The following is a 20643-nucleotide window of genomic DNA, read 5'->3' as shown; positions in this document are numbered from 1 at the left end:
GCTGGGTAAAACATCAAGCCCATTCAGGCCCAGCAGACCTACATATCTGTGAGATTGGAACCGGGCTGAGAATTATTGCCTTTCGAGCTCAATACGGGATGATTATTTTTATTTAAATATTATAATTCAAATATAGATGATCCATTTCATATTGATAATAATAACTCACAGATATATGGTATATGCTAAAAGGAGCAACTAATATGGTCCAAAATAATGCTGAGAAGAAAAGGGGGAAAGAAATTTTTTTTAATTTCAATTTAATTACACCTCTCGTCATTGTAAATGATCATATCTACTTACGTAAAATAAATACCCATTTTGCAATGAGATTTAATTTTCTTTTAATTGTAATAGTTGACTTTGATTACAAACATAATATATCCCGATAAATCCAACTTTATTTTTAAATATTTAAAAAAAAATTAGCAGCTCATCTACCAATCTAAAGTAAGCTGTCTAAGTATGTAGAGCCAAATTAGGCCCGACAAGAAAACCTCTGCCCGTCCAAAATTCCTTTACAACCCAGTAGGTTTGCCATGAAACAAGAAAGAAAGCGAAAGCAATAGTAGAAAACGAAAATAATTTGTTCCACATGATAATACGTGAGACAAACGAAACTTCTTTTGTTTTTATGAAGCTTCCGTTATCTCCCCCACTCAAATTCCGTAGGCATCCAATGTTAATTAAGCTGTAGCTTAGTGCAACAACATTACTTCACTCAAGAAACTTCCTGCACACAATATTTGATTCATTGAATTGCCTTTCCTTTTTCTTTGCTCTTTTCTTTTTTCTTTTTTTTTGTGCTCATTATTATTTTCCCTTGCTTTTTGGTATTTCAATTATAACCAAACAATATTTAATAGAGATGATTAATGATCATAGGATCAGTCTGGGGACCGTTCTATGTATGCATGGACCAAGTTCAAAATTTTTAATACTGAAATATAGATCTCAACGTTAATATTGTGAACACAGATTATCCTTAATCTTAATTTTTGACATATAATTATATTATTATTACATCTATAAGAAAAAAACACAAAAACCGACAAAATCAATTAAATAGACTAAAAAATAAGATTAAAACTCCGATATATTGTTTGACATATAAAAATTATATTTTTATGCAATCTGATAAAAAAGGGGACTAAGGACATTGGATCTTAATCTGCCACTAGATGACGAATGACGCTTTTATTAATGAAAAATTGATTTCAAAATGTTTGCTAGATTTTAAATTACTATTTTTGTTTATTGTTATAAGATCACACGCAAATTGCATTGTCATGTGTTGCGCATCAACCTCCAAAGCAAGATTGCGGGGAGCAATAGTCAACCCGAAAAGCCAGCCTTGGCTAAACAACAAATGAACAAGTACGGTATTAAAGTAATCATTAAGTTTTTAATTAAATTTAATTTAAGATTATGAACGGGTAATCAATGCAAATGTTAGGTTTAGGGGGACACAAATTGCACAATCGAGCTCCAATAGGCAATAGCCACTTTAATCAAACCCTTTAAATGTCAAAGGACTAATGACCTAACTCCACTCCAAATGGCATTTTAGTGAGAGATGCTTTAGTAGCAATACTTACCTTAAACAATTTGTAAGTATTTGAAAAAAAATATTTATAGAACAAATAGATAAAAATTACTAATAATTCAATAAAAGATTACACTGCATAAGACCACGTTTACATATTTACCATTGATTTTTAATAATTTCATGTAAAGAAATAACCAATTCAACGTTGAGATTTTTTTGAGAGGTTCAACCTAAATTTACAATAAACTAGTAAAGTATTGAGAATGCTAATTTTAGAAGTAAACTTCATTTATGGTGTCCGAACTTTGTATTTTAATTTCACTTTAGTTTTTTATTTTTACATTAGTTTATTTGGGTTTTAATTTTTTAAATTTATTTAATTTTAGTACTTTTGCAACATTATTTCGTCAACCATTGAAAATAATCAAGTGAAATATCATGAGAATATTCACATGACGTATTTCAAATTCTGTAATGTGGACAATTAGTCAATTTTAATAAAATAATTTGATGAAAAAATCAAAATGGACAATTTTAAAAAGTTAAGGACTCAAACAGAATAATTAAAAAAACTAGAGATTAGAATGGAATGGAAAAAAAAAAAACTAGAAACGACAGTGAAATTTACCCCTATTTTTAAAGTTTAACCTAATATTTCTTGACAAATGAAATGAAACCAGCCCTTGGTAGTCAAATAAGCACGTCATTAGCACCCTCATTTGATCAAACAAAGATTTAAAATTTGTACGTTAGGTCAAGATTGTAGAAGTTTTTTAATAAGAAGTCCGTCAGTTGGTGGACTTTTTGGTCGTATTGGGAAATGTCTATGCAATGGCACATCAATATAATTTACCAAAGGAAAAGTGTGCCAATGTGTCAATCTCCCCCAAGTTTGGAACTCCCCCAGCCCTCTCCTTCTTTTGCATTTATTGCTACTAGACGCAGGAATCAACCTCCCCCTCGTGCAGACAAATCCTGACCATACCCACACAACAACTCATTTTGAATCAATCTCCCCCCAAGTTGACCCATCAATATCAAAAGACCCATTAGGGGAAGGCAATGGCTTTTGCCAATTTGCCCTTTTAGCCTCTACCACATATCCCCTCCCCTGGTTTCAACCTCCTCGTGATAAAGCTTCTATCTCGCATACCTTATGCTGCTTCTTTTTCCTTTATTAATTTTTTACCACTCCTATCCATGGGGGGGAATGCTTAAAGCTTTTATTGGTTTCACGTGAATGGGTCAATGTTTAACTAAGAGGACTCTGGCCTTGGAATTGGATTTCCAGTTGGAATAACATCACTTTTCACTGTAATCAGCAAAAGGGAGTGAAGAAAATCAGATAGTGATTCCCTCTTTGTGTTGCGAATTAAGTTCGGATGGACCCCAATAAAGTTTGTGCAAGTGTAAAAAAAATCTAAGTAAATTAGATCCATATAACATAAGCTTGTCACTTGTCTCTCCTAAATCTAGCAAATATCTTAACAAATGTTTCAATAAGTAATCTGGTACATAAAACTCATACATATTTTTAGTCTCAAAGTTTAAGTCATGTATCATATTACTCACACAATATGTGGCTAAAATTTTCATTGTGTTGGTTGATTTTAGAGTTTTTTTTTTTTACATGTTGAAAAAAGTTTTGGAGTTATTTTTGACAATTATCTTTTTAAAATATTTAAAATAACTCTAAAATTAAAATCAACAAATCCAAAGTTGCAGCCATGCACGTCAGCCTTGAGTGATTAATTTGACGAAAAAAATACAAATGAAAATACTTTTTGTTATAGCATTATAAATTTAAAATTAATAAATGATATTTCGGATGGCAGAGATCAACATATACGACCCAAACCTTAGGACCAATAGTACTATTTTTCTCTCAATTAAACTTTTGATTTGCTTGGCTTAAAATTGATTGTGATAAAAAAAAAAAAGGGTGATATTTTACTTTAAATTTATTCGTGGACCAAGGGGCTCGATGATGACGATTGACGGCCATGGCCGCACTTAAAGATGTGCCCTGTCAATACTGTTTAACATAAAGAAATGGATGGTTACCCATTTCCTCCCCAAGCCATCTTTATTGTTCTCTTCCTCCTTTCTTTCCTTTTTTTTTTATCATTTTTTATATCTTAGTCTTCCAACAAAATCAGAATGATACCCACAAGGCAATTTCCTCACTCCCTCTCCAATGCCAATGCGTCAAAGTGCAGCAACAACCATATCCATATGTACATTTTAACTAGCAAAAAACACGTTTAAACGAAGTCACGAACCAACTTGTATTCCTCCATTTTTTAGCTCTTTACGATCTTCAGAATCATGATTTCCACAATTTTTCCTATAAATTTATTCTTGAATCTTATGATTGCCTGCGGGATTCCCCCTCTGTACACCAAAAAAAAAAAAAAGATTTATTTTTCTTTGTGGGTCTAAGACTCTGTGCTTGACAAAAATATGCCTAGTACTTCCAATCAAATGTGTTTTCTCCTGCACTTTGGAGGTTTGGTTGAACAAGTTTGAATTAGGTTGCGGTTGAAAAAGAGGGAATACTAAACTGTTCCTTCTTTGCCTTATAAATTCAAGCTGATATAAATGGAAGGTGACATGGATCCCTCTGGCCACATTTTCATGCTACATGGAGAAAGATAAAGAAGATGCGACGAATTTTACCTTTCTTGTATTCAAAGTTAGCACCAAGTATTTATGTGGAATTCTGATTTTTGGTTGGAATATTTACTCTATTTTTTTTTTTTTGATTGGATGTACCAGCTGAAAATAATTTTGGGGTGGGAAGAGATTAGAGAGGGAAGGGAAATTAATTCCTCTGCCTCAGAATTCCATGGCGGCAATTTCCCAATTGCCCAAATTCAGAGTTCCTTTTTAGATCCACCGATTTTGCTGATTTATGCAACAGTCTCTAATGCCGTCGGCACAACATTGCCCCAGTTGGAAAAAATGGACCGCTTAGAGACTTTGGACCACGTATCCTTCCATTATCACATTTTAATTTAACCCCTGAAAATAAAACATCTACTTTTCCACGCAAAAAGAAAAAAAATAATAAGATGATATCAGCAAGAGGATTAAACCTCGGATGGTTTCCCTGAAAGGTCAAATGACGTGGCGCAATCTTTGGCGGCCGTACTTGGATCAATGTCCGAACGATAACGGCTGACGTGGACGTTATGATGTGAAAGCTATTTGGATTTGACACGCAGTGATTTCTTTCTTTGTACAACTAGAGGGTTTGCACGTCCTTTGGAATCTGATTCTTGATTGCGGTGAATCAACGGCTAAGGTTATAGGAAACAAGCTGCCCAGTTTACAGGCTACCTTTGAACAAGTCTTCACTTTTGACTATGATTCGTTTTAAGAGTCAGTTCGGTAGCTTATTATTATCAAAATGAATGCATTTGTTAAATTTAGGTCAACAATGAAGTTTGTTTTTGAATTTTATTAAAAGAATAACTTTTTCTTTGGATTTATATAAAATAATGGTTTGATGCTTATGTTTAAAATTTATAATATCCGGCTTAGCAGTCAATGACTCCATCAATAAATTTGATATACAAATTTTGGATCAATTTTTTTATAAAAAAGGCACCACAGTTTGACTTTAAAATCTTTATGATCTTTATTTATTTGAGTTGGATCAAAGTAGTAAAATTTTATTATTATGAAATATACATAGAAATGTGCTACTTTGCCTTAAAAAATATATACATAGAAATGAAATTATAATATGTTTAAATTTAGGTAATGGAAATTTCAAGTCTATTTTTTCACCATATACACATTGACTGGAATATGTAGTACAAAAACTTATACGTGACTAAGAAATCATCATAATTTTTTCAAATACGATGAAGGACTCTTTAAAATGAATAGTTAAATGCATATCAAAATTATATAATTTATTCTCATTTATTAGGACTAATGAATTATGTTTTCAATAATATCATATCATAATTTAGTAATAATCCAATACAAAATTTTGAAGATATTTTCTATTTTTTATTTGAAGAAAGTGATCATTTACTTTTTATATTTTTAAATAAAAAAAAGGAATGTTGGAAAAACAAAAAAAAAAAATTAACCATATCTGATTAAAATTGGACCCCACAATCACTAAAGCAAAAGTATGGTATTTTCGGCTCATGATATACAGCCAACGCCTTGAGCAAACCACCTAATGAACGGCTGGATATCAATCATGACAACCAAAAATGATATTCTCTACACAATTGGGCCCCACTTTCCTCCTACAGTTCCGCTTGTGGCGAGCGGACGCCGAATAGAAAAGCTACAGGCGTAATTTAAACCAGGATCCCTCAAAATCAGCTTTGTTAAAGAGTAAAATCAGTACAAGTGTATTTACTTTTACTGCGAGCTCACTCTGGGAATTACGGTGATTCCGGAACTGAACAAGAAATTAAATTGGATTGGAATTAAAAATACACGGTTGGGATAAGCCTTCCCTGAGTTTAAGTGTATACGTGTGGGGGCTACGTTGTTTCCCCACTCTGGCGCGTTCATTGCATTGGATTTCTAGTGCGTAAAGATATTCAGGTGTTCACCGGATCATCGAATCTCCTTGCTCTCGCCAAATCAAGTCAAGCATTACAATGCCGTGTTTGTTTTAAGTCATGATATCTCCCTCAGCACTTGGTCTGTTCCTTAATCATTTCTTATCGATTTTATGCCATAACAAATGTCAAGAGAAATTAGAAGGTTGAGTAAAAGATACAGTGAAAATTTATCATATGAGATTATGTACATTATAGAATATAAAGTAATAAGGTAATAGTTTCAGCAATATTATTCTTAATATTTGATGACCTTTTGATATGGATTATTTTTGTATGGTAGTTAAATTTTAAAAAATGAAATCAAATTGGTATATGCTAATTCATATTAAGAGGCAACATATGTATGTAATGAGATATCAGGGGTCTGGATATATTTTAAAAGTAAATAAAGAGATTTGCTACATAAAATATAATAGGATGAAATGACATTTTTACAAGTATCTTCAATTTGGATAATGTTTGTTATATTATAGTATGTTATTATTTTTAATTTTAAGAACATGAGTAGAGGACTTCATATGTAAATGGTGTAAATAGGGATGAGCATGGTTGAAAGGGTATTTTTGAAATCAAGATTATGAATCATCTATACTGAATCCAAATTTAAAAATTTTGGACCATGCCTTCATACATAAAATGATTTTTATGAAAAATTAATTTTGAAATTGATACAGTCCAAGATGACCTTAATTAGATTTAAAAAAATTTAAAACCATGAATTATCAATTAAATTAAGAGATTGTTTTAAAATTGATCAAAATTCATCAATCCAAACCAATTTGTGAGTAATCTTAGTCCATTTCTCACCTCTAAGTGTAAATTAATCACAAGTTAATAAATAAAGGTTAAAAAATGAGATTAAAATGGATAACTTCTTTTTTTAAGGTGTAAGCAATTTACCCAAAGAGATTAGAAATCTTGTATGAGAGTTCGCACCAAACAGGGCCTTATGTTCGTGAGTCCTGACAGACGAGAACTGCCTTGGATTGCCTAAAAGGCCTTACGGTGGATATGCGGGGACCAGCTGAATTTCCCGGTCTCAATCCGACCCCTGGTTAAATGGGAGTTTGGAATTTTTCTCTTTTTAGAGCCTTGACTATGAAAAAGGGGAGATAGGATTTAACCATGGTTAGCCCTTTAACCCTAGTTAAAAAAATCTCTAGTTAACCCCCGCCCCACTGAACCCTTTAAATTGGAGTGCTCGGCTCCTTTCTTTCTCATCTCCCTCCTCGTCTTTCTCCTTTGCGTAGCACCCTACTTCACATTGAATGATCTATTTCACTTCTCATTAGCCCCTCTTTTTTATTTCATTTCTCATTTTTTTTCATTTCCAGCTCTCTGAATCTCTGGTACGAATGTTATCTTATTGGTTTTTTGTTCTTGAGAGAAAATAGGATTCCAGCCTTAAATTGTGACTTTTTGAAGATTAGCTTAACGACTGTTTGGCGAAATCTGAGTTGCCATTAGTTTTGGTATTTTTTTTGGGATAATTATGATAAAAGATAATAACAGAAATCTGCAACAGTTCATTCAAAGCAGGGCCTATATTTAAGTTTTAACAACTTTTATTTTTCACTATATAAGGCCGGCAGATGTTGTCGATAATACTACCAAAGAAAAAAAGGCTTATTCGTTTTTCTATTGTCATTTTGTAGAGAGGAAGATATGGCGGCAAACGCAAACGGAGTGCCGACGCCAAGGAGTCCGTTGGCGAGGATTCAGACACAGAAGAAGCAAAACGGGATCTGTCACGATGATAGTGGGAAACCCGTCAAGGCTCAGACCATTGATGAGCTTCACTCTTTGCAGAAGAAGAGATCTGCGCCAACTACGCCTCTCGAAGGGGCTCAGGGCGCCTTCGCTAGCTTGTCGGAGGAGGAACGCCAGAGGCAGCAGCTTCAGTCTATCAGGTACACGTGCACATGCGCAACACAGATTACAGAAAGGAAAATTATCATTATCATAAGAATTGGCAAAATTGTTATTAAAATAATAAGAAGTTAAGACTATTACCTTATAGACAACCGTGGAATTCTTAAATTTAAAATACGACACGATTTTTTTGTTTATTATATTAATTTAATAGATTTTTAAAATATGTGTAACGTGAATATCATGATCTCCTAAAGAAAAAAAAAATAAATTGCCATGTGGATCCCTTCCCCTTTCATTTGGGATGATCGGACGGCGTAGAAAATTGGTGGAAGACTGAGATTGATCCATCAAGGTGGATCATGCGGTGTTGTATTTTTGGGGTGGATTTGATGTGGGGCCACGTGATTGGTGGGTCAAGAAACGACGCGTTCAAGGATGCGATATACAGAAGCTTGTTCGGGTTTCTTCCCTCTTGCTTGGTCCCGAGAATCCGATTGAATAAAAGAAATGAAAATGGATGTTATTCCTTATCATGATCGAAATACTAAACCGTCCTTGCAAAGCGTAAAATTTTATAATTTTAACAAGGGTAGATCTGTCATTTCCTAGGACATAGATTTGTTTACAATTTCATTTATTTTTGAACAGTGCATCTTTGGCGTCACTGACGAGAGAAACAGGGCCAAAGTTGGTTAAAGGAGACCCAGCGAAGACCCAGGCGGTGGCGCGTGTGGCGCATCACCACCATGTGGAGGCACCAACCATCAGCGTCAGTGACAGTTCTTTGAAATTCACCCATGTCCTGTATAACCTTTCCCCTGCGGGTATATCTTCATCTTTCGCCGTTAAAAGCCTTTTAACTCAATAATCAAGTATCATAACGGAACGTAAAATTATAAAATTATGGTTTTGGAATTGGTGCAGAGTTGTACGAGCAGGCTATAAAGTATGAGAAGGGATCGTTCATTACATCAACCGGTGCACTAGCCACCCTGTCGGGGGCCAAGACCGGGCGGGCTCCAAGAGATAAGAGAGTTGTTATCGATGACAGCACCCAAGATGAGCTTTGGTGGGGAAAGTAAGTGTCAGATTATTTTTCTTTTTAGTAATTTGTATGGAATTTTAACGTAAGAAAAATTTTTTGTGCTTGCTCAATAATTAATACTTCAAACTAATAATTGGTGAGTACAGGGGATCACCCAACATTGAAATGGACGAGCACACCTTCATGGTGAACAGAGAAAGAGCTGTTGATTACTTGAATTCTCTGGACAAGGTGAACTTTATTTTTTCAGTCTGCTCACCTTTTTGTTCCTGTTAAGAAATATCTGTTGCGTAGACAGAGTCTCACCTCTCAAAAAGAGAAAGAAAATGAATAAAACATTAATAAAATAAATGGAAAACAAAAGTTGCGCATATAAAGTATTATCTCTAAGAATGACAGTAATAGTATTTACTTCTGGGAGATGTTGATGTGGGGTTTTATGGACCCTTGGTATCATTTTCGTCTTTTAGTCCAAGTTGTCCTAGGGAGCTTCCTAATCCATTGGGAGAAGCAATTTTGTCATTGCATGAGTAAATTTTTATTTGTCCTTAACTTAGGGAATGGCTTACTGGAGAATGGAGATGATGCGTTGTGGGGTCCATCTCTAGGTTATGTCCTCCTCGCTTTGTTTTAGAGGCAGGGAGAGAAGAGAATATATCTCTCTGATAAATCCTGTTCATTCAATTATTTCGATACCATCTAGAGTATTATTTTGGTTGCTATTTGTTTTTTTATTCCTTCAAAAGTTGTTAAAAAATGAAATTAAAAAGTAAAAGATAAAAATAAAATTGTCAAAAGTAGATAAATCTTTAAATCTAATAATATACTTGTTCTATATTAGAAAATAAAATGGTCCATTATTTAGTGCTACTTGGCCCACAGACTACCATCGTATGCAGTTGTTTACTGATGAATCTTGATGTATTTGTAATTTCTGATTGATGGTAATTCGATGTAAATGATTTCCAGGTTTTTGTGAATGATCAATTCTTGAACTGGGATCCACAGAACAGAATCAAAGTCCGAATTGTCTCTGCTAGAGCTTATCATTCATTGTTCATGCACAACATGTGAGTAAACGCTAAGCAATTTTAAAATTTTATCAGCAGTTTTTGTTTGTGTTTTCACAGGTCTAAGCCTATCCCAGATAAGTTTCTTTATCGTTGTCATGATGTTAATTATATGTATCCTGTGTTGAGTTTTATCATCCCTATAGAATTCCGTGGAGGAATAAGGTTAAAAAAAAATGGTAAAAGCTTAGTGTACAATTGGATAATTGGGTGGGTGGCAGGTGTATCCGACCCACTCCTGAAGAGCTGGAGAATTTCGGTACTCCGGACTTCACCATATATAATGCTGGACAGTTCCCGTGTAATCGTTATACACACTACATGACATCCTCCACTAGCATAGATCTTAATCTTGCTAGGAGGGAAATGGTCATCCTCGGCACTCAGTACGCCGGGGAAATGAAGAAGGGTCTTTTCAGTGTTATGCATTATCTCATGCCTAAGCGTCAAATCCTCTCCTTACATTCTGGCTGCAATATGGGGAAAGATGGAGATGTTGCCCTCTTCTTTGGACTGTCAGGTATAGTATCATCGGATCAAGGTCTCGATGTGGTACCAGGCCCCTCACGATATGTGTCCTCTTACTTTGTTCTTGAAGCCTTAATGCATTTGTTTTGAAAAGGCTGTAAGTCCTTTTTATTTGGTTTTGCATTGTTACTAATGAGTTTACTTCAACAATTTCCTTAATAGGTACCGGCAAGACTACTTTGTCTACTGATCACAATAGGTATCTAATTGGAGATGATGAACACTGCTGGAGCGATAATGGTGTGTCAAACATTGAAGGTGGTTGCTATGCCAAGTGCATTGGTCTTTCAAGGGAGAAGGAGCCTGATATCTGGAATGCCATTAAGTTTGGCACGGGTAAAATTCTATGCCCTATCTGTTTATTTTACCTGGAATAAGACCATAGTGCTCAGTTTGATCTTTTAAATTCTATGTTTCTGCAGTGTTGGAAAACGTAGTGTTTGATGAACATACAAGAGAGGTGGATTATGAAGAGAAATCAGTTACAGGTATATTTTATATTATTAATAATCTTGGAATCTGATATACATCACAAGTACCTTGACTCAGTTAAGTGGCCAATGGATAAGATGAACAATGTCTGAGTCATCCTGAGATATAGCTGACTTAAGTGGAACATTTTAGTTTATATTCAGCATTTTCTTTCACATTTATTTAATCTGATTAATCTAATGGCAAATATTCAGAGTCAGCTCATACACTTTGTCAATTGGGTTTTTTAGATAAAGAAGATAGAGGTAAACAATTCGTTGACTTTCACAATGCACCATTTAGTTGATGCAAATTGTGAGAGATTTTTAAGGAAATATAGAATATTAAATAGAGGTTTAGAAAATTGGAAAAAAAGAAAAGCATATAAGGAAAAGAAGCTTCCACTGTCAAATTCCATGATGTCAACTATGCGGTGAATCTCAATGACTTGTCTGAATAACCATGAATTCAGGATGGAGGAGGACAATAGAATAATTTGCAGAACATCTGGCAGTGAATCAATTTTAGACATGATATTTGCTATAATTTTCTTTGCTTGCAGAGAACACTCGTGCAGCCTACCCCATCGAATACATTCCCAATGCTAAGATTCCATGCGTTGGTTCACACCCTAAGAATGTCATACTTTTGGCATGTGATGCCTTTGGTGTCCTTCCACCTGTGAGCAAGCTGAGTCTGGCACAAACCATGTACCATTTCATTAGTGGTTACACTGCTCTGGTATGTGTCCATGTTCTATTAAAAATGGTTTTTTATACTTAATTGCTCATAAAAGGTTTGGAATTTTTTCATCTTGTGACATTGTTGATGATAAATATAGGTGGCTGGCACAGAAGATGGTATTAAGGAGCCGACGGCAACATTCTCAGCTTGCTTTGGTGCAGCATTTATAATGTTGCATCCTACTAAGTATGCAGCCATGCTAGCTGAGAAAATGCAGAAGCATGGGGCAACAGGATGGCTTGTCAACACTGGCTGGTCAGGTGGAAGGTAACCGAAGTTATTATGAATTGTTTTGGAACTACATTTAACATTTCACCGGGGAAAGTTGAATAAAGTAATTGGGGTTTTGCTGCAGCTATGGCTATGGAAGCCGTATCAAGTTACCATACACCCGAAAAATCATTGATGCCATTCACTCTGGCAGCCTCTTGAATGCAACTTACCTGAAAACTGAGGTGTTTGGGCTAGAGATCCCCACTGAGATTGAGGGAGTGCCTTCACAAATCCTGCGTCCAGAGAACACTGTAAGTGGTCCATTCCTTACTTTTTCAGTGCTTGGTGTCGGCCAACCTGTTTGTTCAGTAGAGTTACCCGAACTTCTCTTAAAGTTTAATGTAATTGGCTTTTTGGATTGCAGTGGGCTGACAAGAAGGCATACAAGGACACACTGTTGAAATTGGCTGGCCTGTTCAAGAAGAACTTTGAGACCTTCACAAACTACAAGATTGGCAAGGACAACAAGCTGACTGAGGAGATCCTCGCAGCTGGTCCAAACTTTTAAATCTGGACCAATGAAGAAGGGAAGAAGAAATAGTCGTTAGCTGTTGTGCATAAATGATCGAAAATGTGAGAGAAATAACAGTTTGTTGGTCATTTATGCGGTCCGTAGTGATATGTATAATGGTTTCTTATGTCAATCGTTTATCCCTTTTCTATATGAAGTAGACCTTGAGCTGACTTTTCCGCTGCCTTAATCTACTCTTTACTTTGGGATTAACCATTCACCGCTTAAATACAAGGAAAATGCCCTGCTTTCAGTTGTAGCCGGGCTGAGCCCATTCTAAAACACCTTCCAAAAAAGTGAGGGGAATAAATCGAAGTTAGAAAGAATTATTCGAGTACTCGACACTTTTTATCTTTTAGTTTATCAGATAGATTTATAAACTTGTAGTCGAATCATTGGTGCTTATGTCATGTTAATCCAAACAGTTAAAAAGAGAGAACAAAAAGGCGAGATAAGCTGTTGAGTGTTCACTGCTTGCCTACAAGTACCCTTAAGTCTCTGTTTTCTCTGCTTAACTACTAGTACACTTAGCTTTTGATTACCTACACATGGTTGCCGAATGCCTATGCGAAGGACTTGAGGATATAGTTTGTGTTCAATCATTTCACCGGAGCAAGTCATTCAGACAATGGAGGCTCTGTTACGTATGCTATATAAAAGTGTGGATTATTTCTCAGCTAAAAAGTACCAAACATGTATAAGAAAGCGGGGCATAATTCAAAATAATTCTAGTTGGCTGACAAAAAATAATATAAAGTCTGGATTCCTGAAACATTCAAGGAACAAGTTTCCATGCTAGATGCATAATTTGATCATTTATGTAAGGTCGCAAAGACCACATCAGGCAGTAGCTCTCTAGTTCTCCTGATGAGGACTTGAGATTTAGAGAAGCAACGATCTTATCCTGCAATAGAAGGGTGGTATTTTGTCATTCTTCTGTGCAAAAACGACGAAACAAAAAATGAAATTGCCCCTGGACTTTATCTCTGAATGATAGAATGGTTTCTCTCCATATCAAAAGTAGAATAAATCTGGAGTAGCCCATTTACCTGCATCACATAGTCCTGCTTCACCATACTATAAATGATCCCCATCAGGGCAGCATAATCTGTCACTTCAGGTTCTCGAAGAGGAGACGGAGCCATTTCATCCTAAAGCAAAAAAGGACTTTCAGCAAGACAGTTAACTTTCAATAGCCAATTGCAGCAGGCAGAAAGAAAAAAGAAAACAGATTATGATCACTATAATAATAATTAATAAAAATGTAGCTCTCCTATTTTTGGTAGAATGATCACATTAATAATAGCTGAATATTTCTCTGGCAGAAAATAAATATTGAAACACAATAAATTTATAAATCCAAACACCCTGCCTTAAAGCCACTACTCTTGTTGGAAGTTTTACAATTCATAGTTAGGTAGACCAGTACAAAGTTATATCAACCATAAATAAGAACATAAAAGTTTTGCCAGCATAATGACATTGTGAAATAAAATCTGCATAAACTTTGTGAATTAGTGTATGCACCGAAATTGGTAATCATCAACACGAAATCTGCTCTAACTAAAAAGAGATTTAACTAGGAAGGACAAAAAAGGAAGACACTATTTGCAGCAGGCAAAGACTTAAATACTCATAAGCCATAACAGCAGGTAAAATGAAAATGTCTGCATTGAGTGAAAGATGAATAGAGTAAAGAAACACCTAATCATATATTTTGGAATGAATAGAAAGAGTTGAAGCACAAAACTGACCTCACCACTACTTTCTTGTAGGTCTAGTCCATCAACAGGTTCCTTGTCCAACAAAGGAGAAAAATGTTCATTTGCAGTTTGCAATGCAGCTCTGGCATCCTCCAAGAGAGATTCAAGATCATTCAGTAAGCTTTTGACTGCACTCCATGAGTTGTTATAACATAACATTAGTTTCAATAGTCACCTTATATACACACATTCAGAAAATTGCAAACACTTGCATCCTTCAAAAACAAATAAATAGAACATTTACAATTGCAAACAGAATGTTACCTTTAATTAAGTGATTGCGTAGTCCAGGGAGGCTTGTATGTACTTCTGATATGAAAGGGCAATACGTAAGAACAGAAGCCATATGAAACAAGTAGACCAAGAAGGATAGGTACAAAATGAATTACTATTGATTCATTGGAAAGTGGCATGGAAGCATATGATAGATAATCAGGACTTTTATTCCTAGAGATGAAATTATTAAGTCACAAACCCTTTAGTCACTTTAACAAATTATAGCATGAGACAGTAAGAGAGAAGATAGGTATTAAGGTACTCACTGTTTCCAAAATATCAACCAAACAATGTTTTACCTTTGGAGCAAAAGGAACTTACACTTGTTCGTATTTTGTACACTGTCATGACTTTTAATACAACCAGCTTGAAGGTATGATTTCAACCTCTTTGTTTCATTAGCTTTAATAATGCTTTCAATCAACTTAGATGTCATGTTTATTGGAGGGCGTCGAAGAAACTCTGCACAGAGGATTAGACAAACTATCACTAAGAAAACTAGCAAGGAACTCCATCCATCCTACCAAATGTAATGACCAACAAACATAATGCCAATTTCCGAAGCACCCACCCAGTCCTTGCTGAAAGCCAGTTAGTAGTCTGCCTCCAACAGCCACCAATTCATCAAGCTTTGCCACACTGCAATGACCCGAAACACCATGTAAAGATAATGAATTCAAATAGCAGTTCCACGAAAACCCAACACTTCATAACTTCCAAGTTTCTATAGAAAACGAAAATGCATACTTAAAATGTGAATACAAATCCATGCCAAAGTGCCCATATAAATTATTCTAAAGCAAACAAGGGAATGAACAACAACAAAATCCAATGTCCAAAGACAAAATTTTATGTTTCTGATTACCTGGTCAAAAAATCTTTAAAAATCTGGACAATCTTCTCCTTTGTTTCACCTTTTAATTTTTTCTGTTCTTCACCCTCCATTCCTGCAGAGAACAACAATATCCAAAGAGCAGTCACCAATGAGATTAAGAATCTAAACCAAAACAAAGAAAAAGGGTACAAAGCACCATAATTGTTTAAACATATTATCGAACATCTTCCTTGCACTGCTCACTTACCTTCTTTACAGTATAGAGGCTCAAACACAAGAATTATTTGATTTTCAAAACTAAAAAGTCAGTTTTATTTGGGTCTAAATAGAACAATATATCTTACCCATTACTAACAAATACTATGAAATATTATTCCCAAAAAATAATAATAAAACTTACCTGGATTTCTGTTTTGCGCTTGTTTATTTCGCGCCTCTACAGCCCAGACAGTTATTTTATTATCAGTAACAGCAAAACGCACCGTTTGCTGGTTTTGAGCTTCCCTGCAGGCGTTTTTCGCTCCTTCAGTGAGTCAAAACGGGCTTGCTTTGCGCCGTATCAATGTCTGTCTGTTTTTAAGAAAAAAGTTAAAAATTGAAATTCGGTTTGCCTTTTCCGGTTCCATTTTGAAGTCACTCGACCTATTTAACTCACTCACGAACTCGGAAAAATATGAAGTGATATTCTACCCCCAGGCGCACGATAGAATCTGTTCTGGGACCTTCCGTTTTCCCACAATACTTAAGCCTATCGGGATCTCAAATCTCTATCATAATAGTCCCTCAGATCTATGAACCTTGCTCTCTGTTTATTTTCTGTCTCGAAATCTTGCCGTCTAGGTATTGCTCTCCCGAAGCGCCTTTTTAAGTTTTTCGCTTGAAAAATCGCCAGATTTCGTCGATTGTCTATTAATTTCAGGTACTGTATGCTGATTCTTATCGGATCTATGAATTCCGTTTGTTTCTGTATTTTTTGGTTTTTTTTTTACGCTTTTATACCTCTTTTTAAAAGCATTTGATCGGGATTGAACGAATCGGTGTTACCGAGTTTTATCGATGTTAAACCAGATTTTGATGGATTCGTTTGGAGATTTTTTCAAATTTAGTGTAATTGGTAGTATTTGTGAAAAAATTAGGGTTTACTTTACGTTTTTCATTGAAAATTGAATATTTGTCTAAGCGTGAATTCTTCTGCTGATTGCTGCGAATCTATATTTCATCAATTGTTTCTAATCGATTTTGCGTCCGATTAATTTTTAATATGAAGATATGCTATTCATCATCTTTCAGAAATCTGCAAAATTGAGGATAGTTAATTGCGAAAAAAAATTAAAATATAGTTCCTAAATGGGGGCAATTTAATCCAGATTTGTCTTTCGCTTGATTTTCTTTGAAATTTCAATTTTTTTTGTTCAATGAAGAATCTGTGTTTTGATGTTTCAGGTATCAAGTTTTTTTGGATTGTTGCTTGTCTGATAAGTTTATTCAAGAAAATTAGTTTGTACAAAACTCATAATCAGCAATGGGGGGATATGATAGAGAGGTAAGTAGACCAAGGTTTGTCAAGTGTGGGCTTTTTGCTGTTAATGTTATAAAGTTTTATTTTTTAACCCTGCTGTTTTTTCCTATCTAGGAAGTTGAAGATTATGATGATTATGACATGGAAGGTGAATATCAAGATGAAGATGTTGAGGAACAAGAGGGGGAAGAATATGAAGAAGAGGAAGCTAGGCAGCCTACACAAGAAGAGATGGAATATCTAGAGTTAAGGCAGCGGCTGAAAGAATCTATCAGACGAAAGAGGAAACAAAGTGGTGCTGGTCTTTCTTCTCAAGAGAAAGAGAAGAGGCTTCCATATGACAAGTGAGTAACGTGCTTCTTTTTCTTGAATTATTTGCCAATAGGGATATTCTATGACACTTGGATATGTTTCTGGATTCAAGTTTTATAGAACATAAAGATGCTTTTCTTCTATGCTGTATAAAAGTTTTAAAAAGTGTCTATTCCAGGTTTACATAACCCTAATGATTGTAATTAAGTTTCTAAATGTTGTCATCCTGCAGCTTTGGTTCCTTCTTTGGTCCTTCTCAGCCAGTTATTGCTCAAAGAGTTATCCAAGAGAGCAAGTCATTATTAGAAAACCAGCATTTGGTTTCAAAGATGTTGAGTTCCAATCAATCTGTAAGTATTATTGTCTTTTTTCGTTTTATTTTTGTTTTTATGCAGAGTTCTTGTTGCATATAGTGTCTGTGTTCAATGCTAGTGATATACATGGTTATGCAAACTGCAATCTGATGAACCCAATCAGCCACTGTGGTAGTCACTTGTTCCAGTAGATACTGCTATAATTTTTTACTGTTTAAAAACCTACTATTAAGTTTTGAAACTGAACAAATTACGTTTGCTTCAATGTAGTATGCATGCCAAGTGTTTAGATATAGAGTCAGGTTTTGTTATTTGCGAATAGATGTCTTTCAAGACCAACTCTGCACCCTTTTCATGTATGCCCATGATATTACTTGTTGATAGAATTGAAAGTAAAGAAGTTTGTGTTATTTGAAGTTTGAGGCCATATAGTACCTCCGTGTCAATTTGTAGTTTATATTCTGAATTGTTTTTGTGAAAAATTGCAGATTGAATATATTCCAAGTTATACTTGGTCTTTGAATAATTTTTACTAACAAACTTGTGATCTTGTAGAGTAAAAAGAACTCTGTTTCAAACAGTGCTGGATCAAAGCTTGGACAACGTGGTCTGGTACCCAAAGCTACAAGTGAGGTATTTTTCTGAGCACTGACTTCTAAAGTTGGTATTACCTTTTCAAAGACCTCTGGTCTGTGATGATGAATGTTTTCAATTGCTGGACTTTGAAGCTCAAAAAGAAAGTTGAGAAACTGAAGGTTGCAAGAGATTACTCATTTCTATCAGATGATGCAGAGGTTCCAGCTCCTCCGAGAGAGCCTCCACCTCGAAATGTTAATGTTCCAACCTCAGGTAGGTTATTACTTCGCGGCATCAAATCTTTTTTTTTCATTTGTGAAGCATAAAACATAGATAACTTATACAGGGTTTTTGCTGATTTTCAAGAGGCACGATCAGCTCAAATGCTGCCAAAAAGCAAACCACTGTTGGGCAGCAATAATGGCAGAAATGTTCAAGGCATCCGTGAAGAAAGGAAACCAGTTCCTTTGAATGGTCAAATGCATTCTAAAGCTGGTTCCTACAAGTCTTCTGCCAGTAAACCAAATGTGATGTCAATGGATTCCAAAAAGCAGCTTGGTGTTAATAATGGTATTGGGCCTGGCCGGCCTGTTGGTGTTAGCAATGGTGTTGGGCCTGGCCGGCCTACTGGGCCTAAAGCTGTGCCTTTGAAGATGCCTATTGCAAAGATGGAGAAGAAGATTTCTGCACCAGTTGCTAGGAATTTGCCGCCCAGTGCACAGAAAGCACCCTCTTCAAAGATGCACTCATCTGATTCAAAACAGCACTTACAACTGAAAAAGGGATCACAGGAACGTAGTAAGGATAAAATCATACCCCAAAGGCCTGTGATATCATCAAAGCCTCAGGTTTTAGTCCTACACAAATGCTTATGCTTCTGTTGGTATATTTAGATTACACTTTTTAGTTTTGACTTGCACCCTTTCTGAAATTTTACAGGTAAACAAGCAAGTCAAGCCAGTTTCATCTCAGTCTCACACTACATCAAATGTTCAGCGACCCAAGAAGAAGCAATTGAGTGAAGATGAAAAGGCTCTAATGATGATCAGAAATATGTTCCAGTAAGGCCTCTCTCCTTTTATGGTTCTCCCTTCTTGGCCCTTTGTTGAAACATTATGTTTTATATTCTTTTTGTTCGGAATGCTTTTCACATTTAATGATATTGGTTTTAGAGATTGAAAAATATGGTAGCCAATTTCTTTCAGTATATGAGCACACACTCGTGCCGATATGCCATAAAATGGGCTCTGGATTTTTGTTAGCATACGAGTGTATATATAATTGAATGAACTGGATGTAGATTGGCTTTATTTTAGGTTTTGGGGAGTAGGAAATGTCTTTTCTGTTGCTTTTAATAATTTGATTTGGACGCTGCAAAAATTACTTTTTCTGATTTTTACAAGTATGACTCTTTTGCAGCACCGATAGATATCCTGTTTGTGATGATGATGATGATAGTGACATGGAGGCAAACTGGGACGAGATCATGAAGGAGGAAAGAAGAAGGTGAGTAAAATTTCCCAAATTTCATTTCTTAGGTAAATATTATGTAACATTTTGCATGTAGAGAACTGTCTCAATGAACTCCTCTATGGAGATAAATGTTTGAAAGTGCATTTAATATCTAATTTCCTGCATGTATCTCACTTATTTGTTTATTTATTTTTTTTACAGTGCTAAAATTGCAAGGCAGGAGGACGAAGAACAATTGAGGCTACTAGAGGAAGAAGAGCGGCGGGAGCGGATGAGGAAGATGGCGAAAAAGCGCAAGCTGAGCCGGCACTGATTGTATCTGCCCCCCTTTTAGATCTTATCTTCTTAGTTCTCAACTGGGGCCTGGTGCCGATTTGTGACTGGTTCTTCTTTAATTTTAGAGGAAAAAATTTTTTTGGAAGATATTCCCCACAAATCTAGACGTCTCAATCATTTTTCTTTTTTATGTGTGAGGGGGGCAAGGGTCAGTTTAACCATCTAATTTTCATAAATTTAAGGTCATAAAATGTTTTAATGTAGCCCTGTACAAAATTCGTGTCCATCGCCTCGACTCTATAATTTTACTGTTTGCAGGCCTTGTATCACAATCTGTGAGCGAACTAGTTAAATAATTTGATTATTTAGATAAATGTTAAAAAAAGCAAAAAAGTTTTATAGATAACAATAATAGCTTGTCGGCATTCCATTCTAATTTTAGATAAATAATTAAAATATCTTTAATTTCAGGAGTTGCGTTCTCACCCAAACCAACTCGATAAAGAGAATCAGACCATTGGTTTTAATTAAATATTACGCCATCTTGGTAAATTATTCAATTTCTTAAAATTAAAAATGCATTATTTATGCTTCCAGATAAAATCCACAAAATGTATCAATTTCGCAAATATTCA

At 35.2% G+C, this 20643-nt stretch overlaps 3 protein-coding genes across 4 annotated transcripts; 2 read left to right on the top strand and 1 right to left on the bottom strand.

Moving 5' to 3' along the window:
• On the top strand, positions 7362-12990 carry LOC18611387 (phosphoenolpyruvate carboxykinase [ATP]). Its single transcript, XM_007047618.2, has 13 exons — positions 7362-7496; positions 7803-8057; positions 8671-8846; positions 8947-9100; positions 9214-9298; positions 10037-10137; positions 10359-10657; positions 10828-11001; positions 11088-11153; positions 11699-11877; positions 11978-12147; positions 12236-12404; positions 12518-12990. Exons 2-13 carry the CDS (start codon positions 7813-7815, stop codon positions 12659-12661), a joined length of 1962 nt encoding a protein of 653 aa, XP_007047680.2. The 5' UTR covers positions 7362-7496; positions 7803-7812; the 3' UTR covers positions 12662-12990.
• LOC18611386 lies at positions 13285-16084 on the bottom strand. Of its 2 annotated transcripts, none has more exons than XM_018125520.1 (8): positions 15939-16084; positions 15569-15650; positions 15275-15342; positions 15025-15165; positions 14692-14733; positions 14419-14555; positions 13714-13815; positions 13285-13568 (listed from the first exon to the last, which is right to left on the bottom strand). In XM_018125520.1, the coding sequence occupies exons 2-8, from the start codon at positions 15646-15648 to the stop codon at positions 13440-13442; spliced, it is 699 nt and encodes a 232-aa protein (XP_017981009.1). In that variant the 5' UTR covers positions 15649-15650; positions 15939-16084; the 3' UTR covers positions 13285-13439. The 2 variants fall into 2 exon arrangements, with proteins under 2 accessions (XP_017981009.1, XP_017981012.1); XM_018125523.1 differs by lacking the exon at positions 15939-16084 and adding an exon at positions 15786-15892.
• Positions 16157-20294, top strand: LOC18611385 (protein spt2). Its single transcript, XM_007047615.2, has 10 exons — positions 16157-16457; positions 16982-17081; positions 17172-17401; positions 17602-17719; positions 18239-18316; positions 18412-18532; positions 18626-19107; positions 19199-19320; positions 19679-19765; positions 19934-20294. Exons 2-10 carry the CDS (start codon positions 17061-17063, stop codon positions 20043-20045), a joined length of 1371 nt encoding a protein of 456 aa, XP_007047677.2. The 5' UTR covers positions 16157-16457; positions 16982-17060; the 3' UTR covers positions 20046-20294.

Source organism: Theobroma cacao, chromosome 1, assembly GCF_000208745.1.
Source record: "Theobroma cacao cultivar B97-61/B2 chromosome 1, Criollo_cocoa_genome_V2, whole genome shotgun sequence".
NCBI lineage: Eukaryota > Viridiplantae > Streptophyta > Magnoliopsida > Malvales > Malvaceae > Theobroma > Theobroma cacao.
Note: the sequence above shows the minus strand (reverse complement) of the source record. Positions and strands in the feature narration are given on the sequence as shown.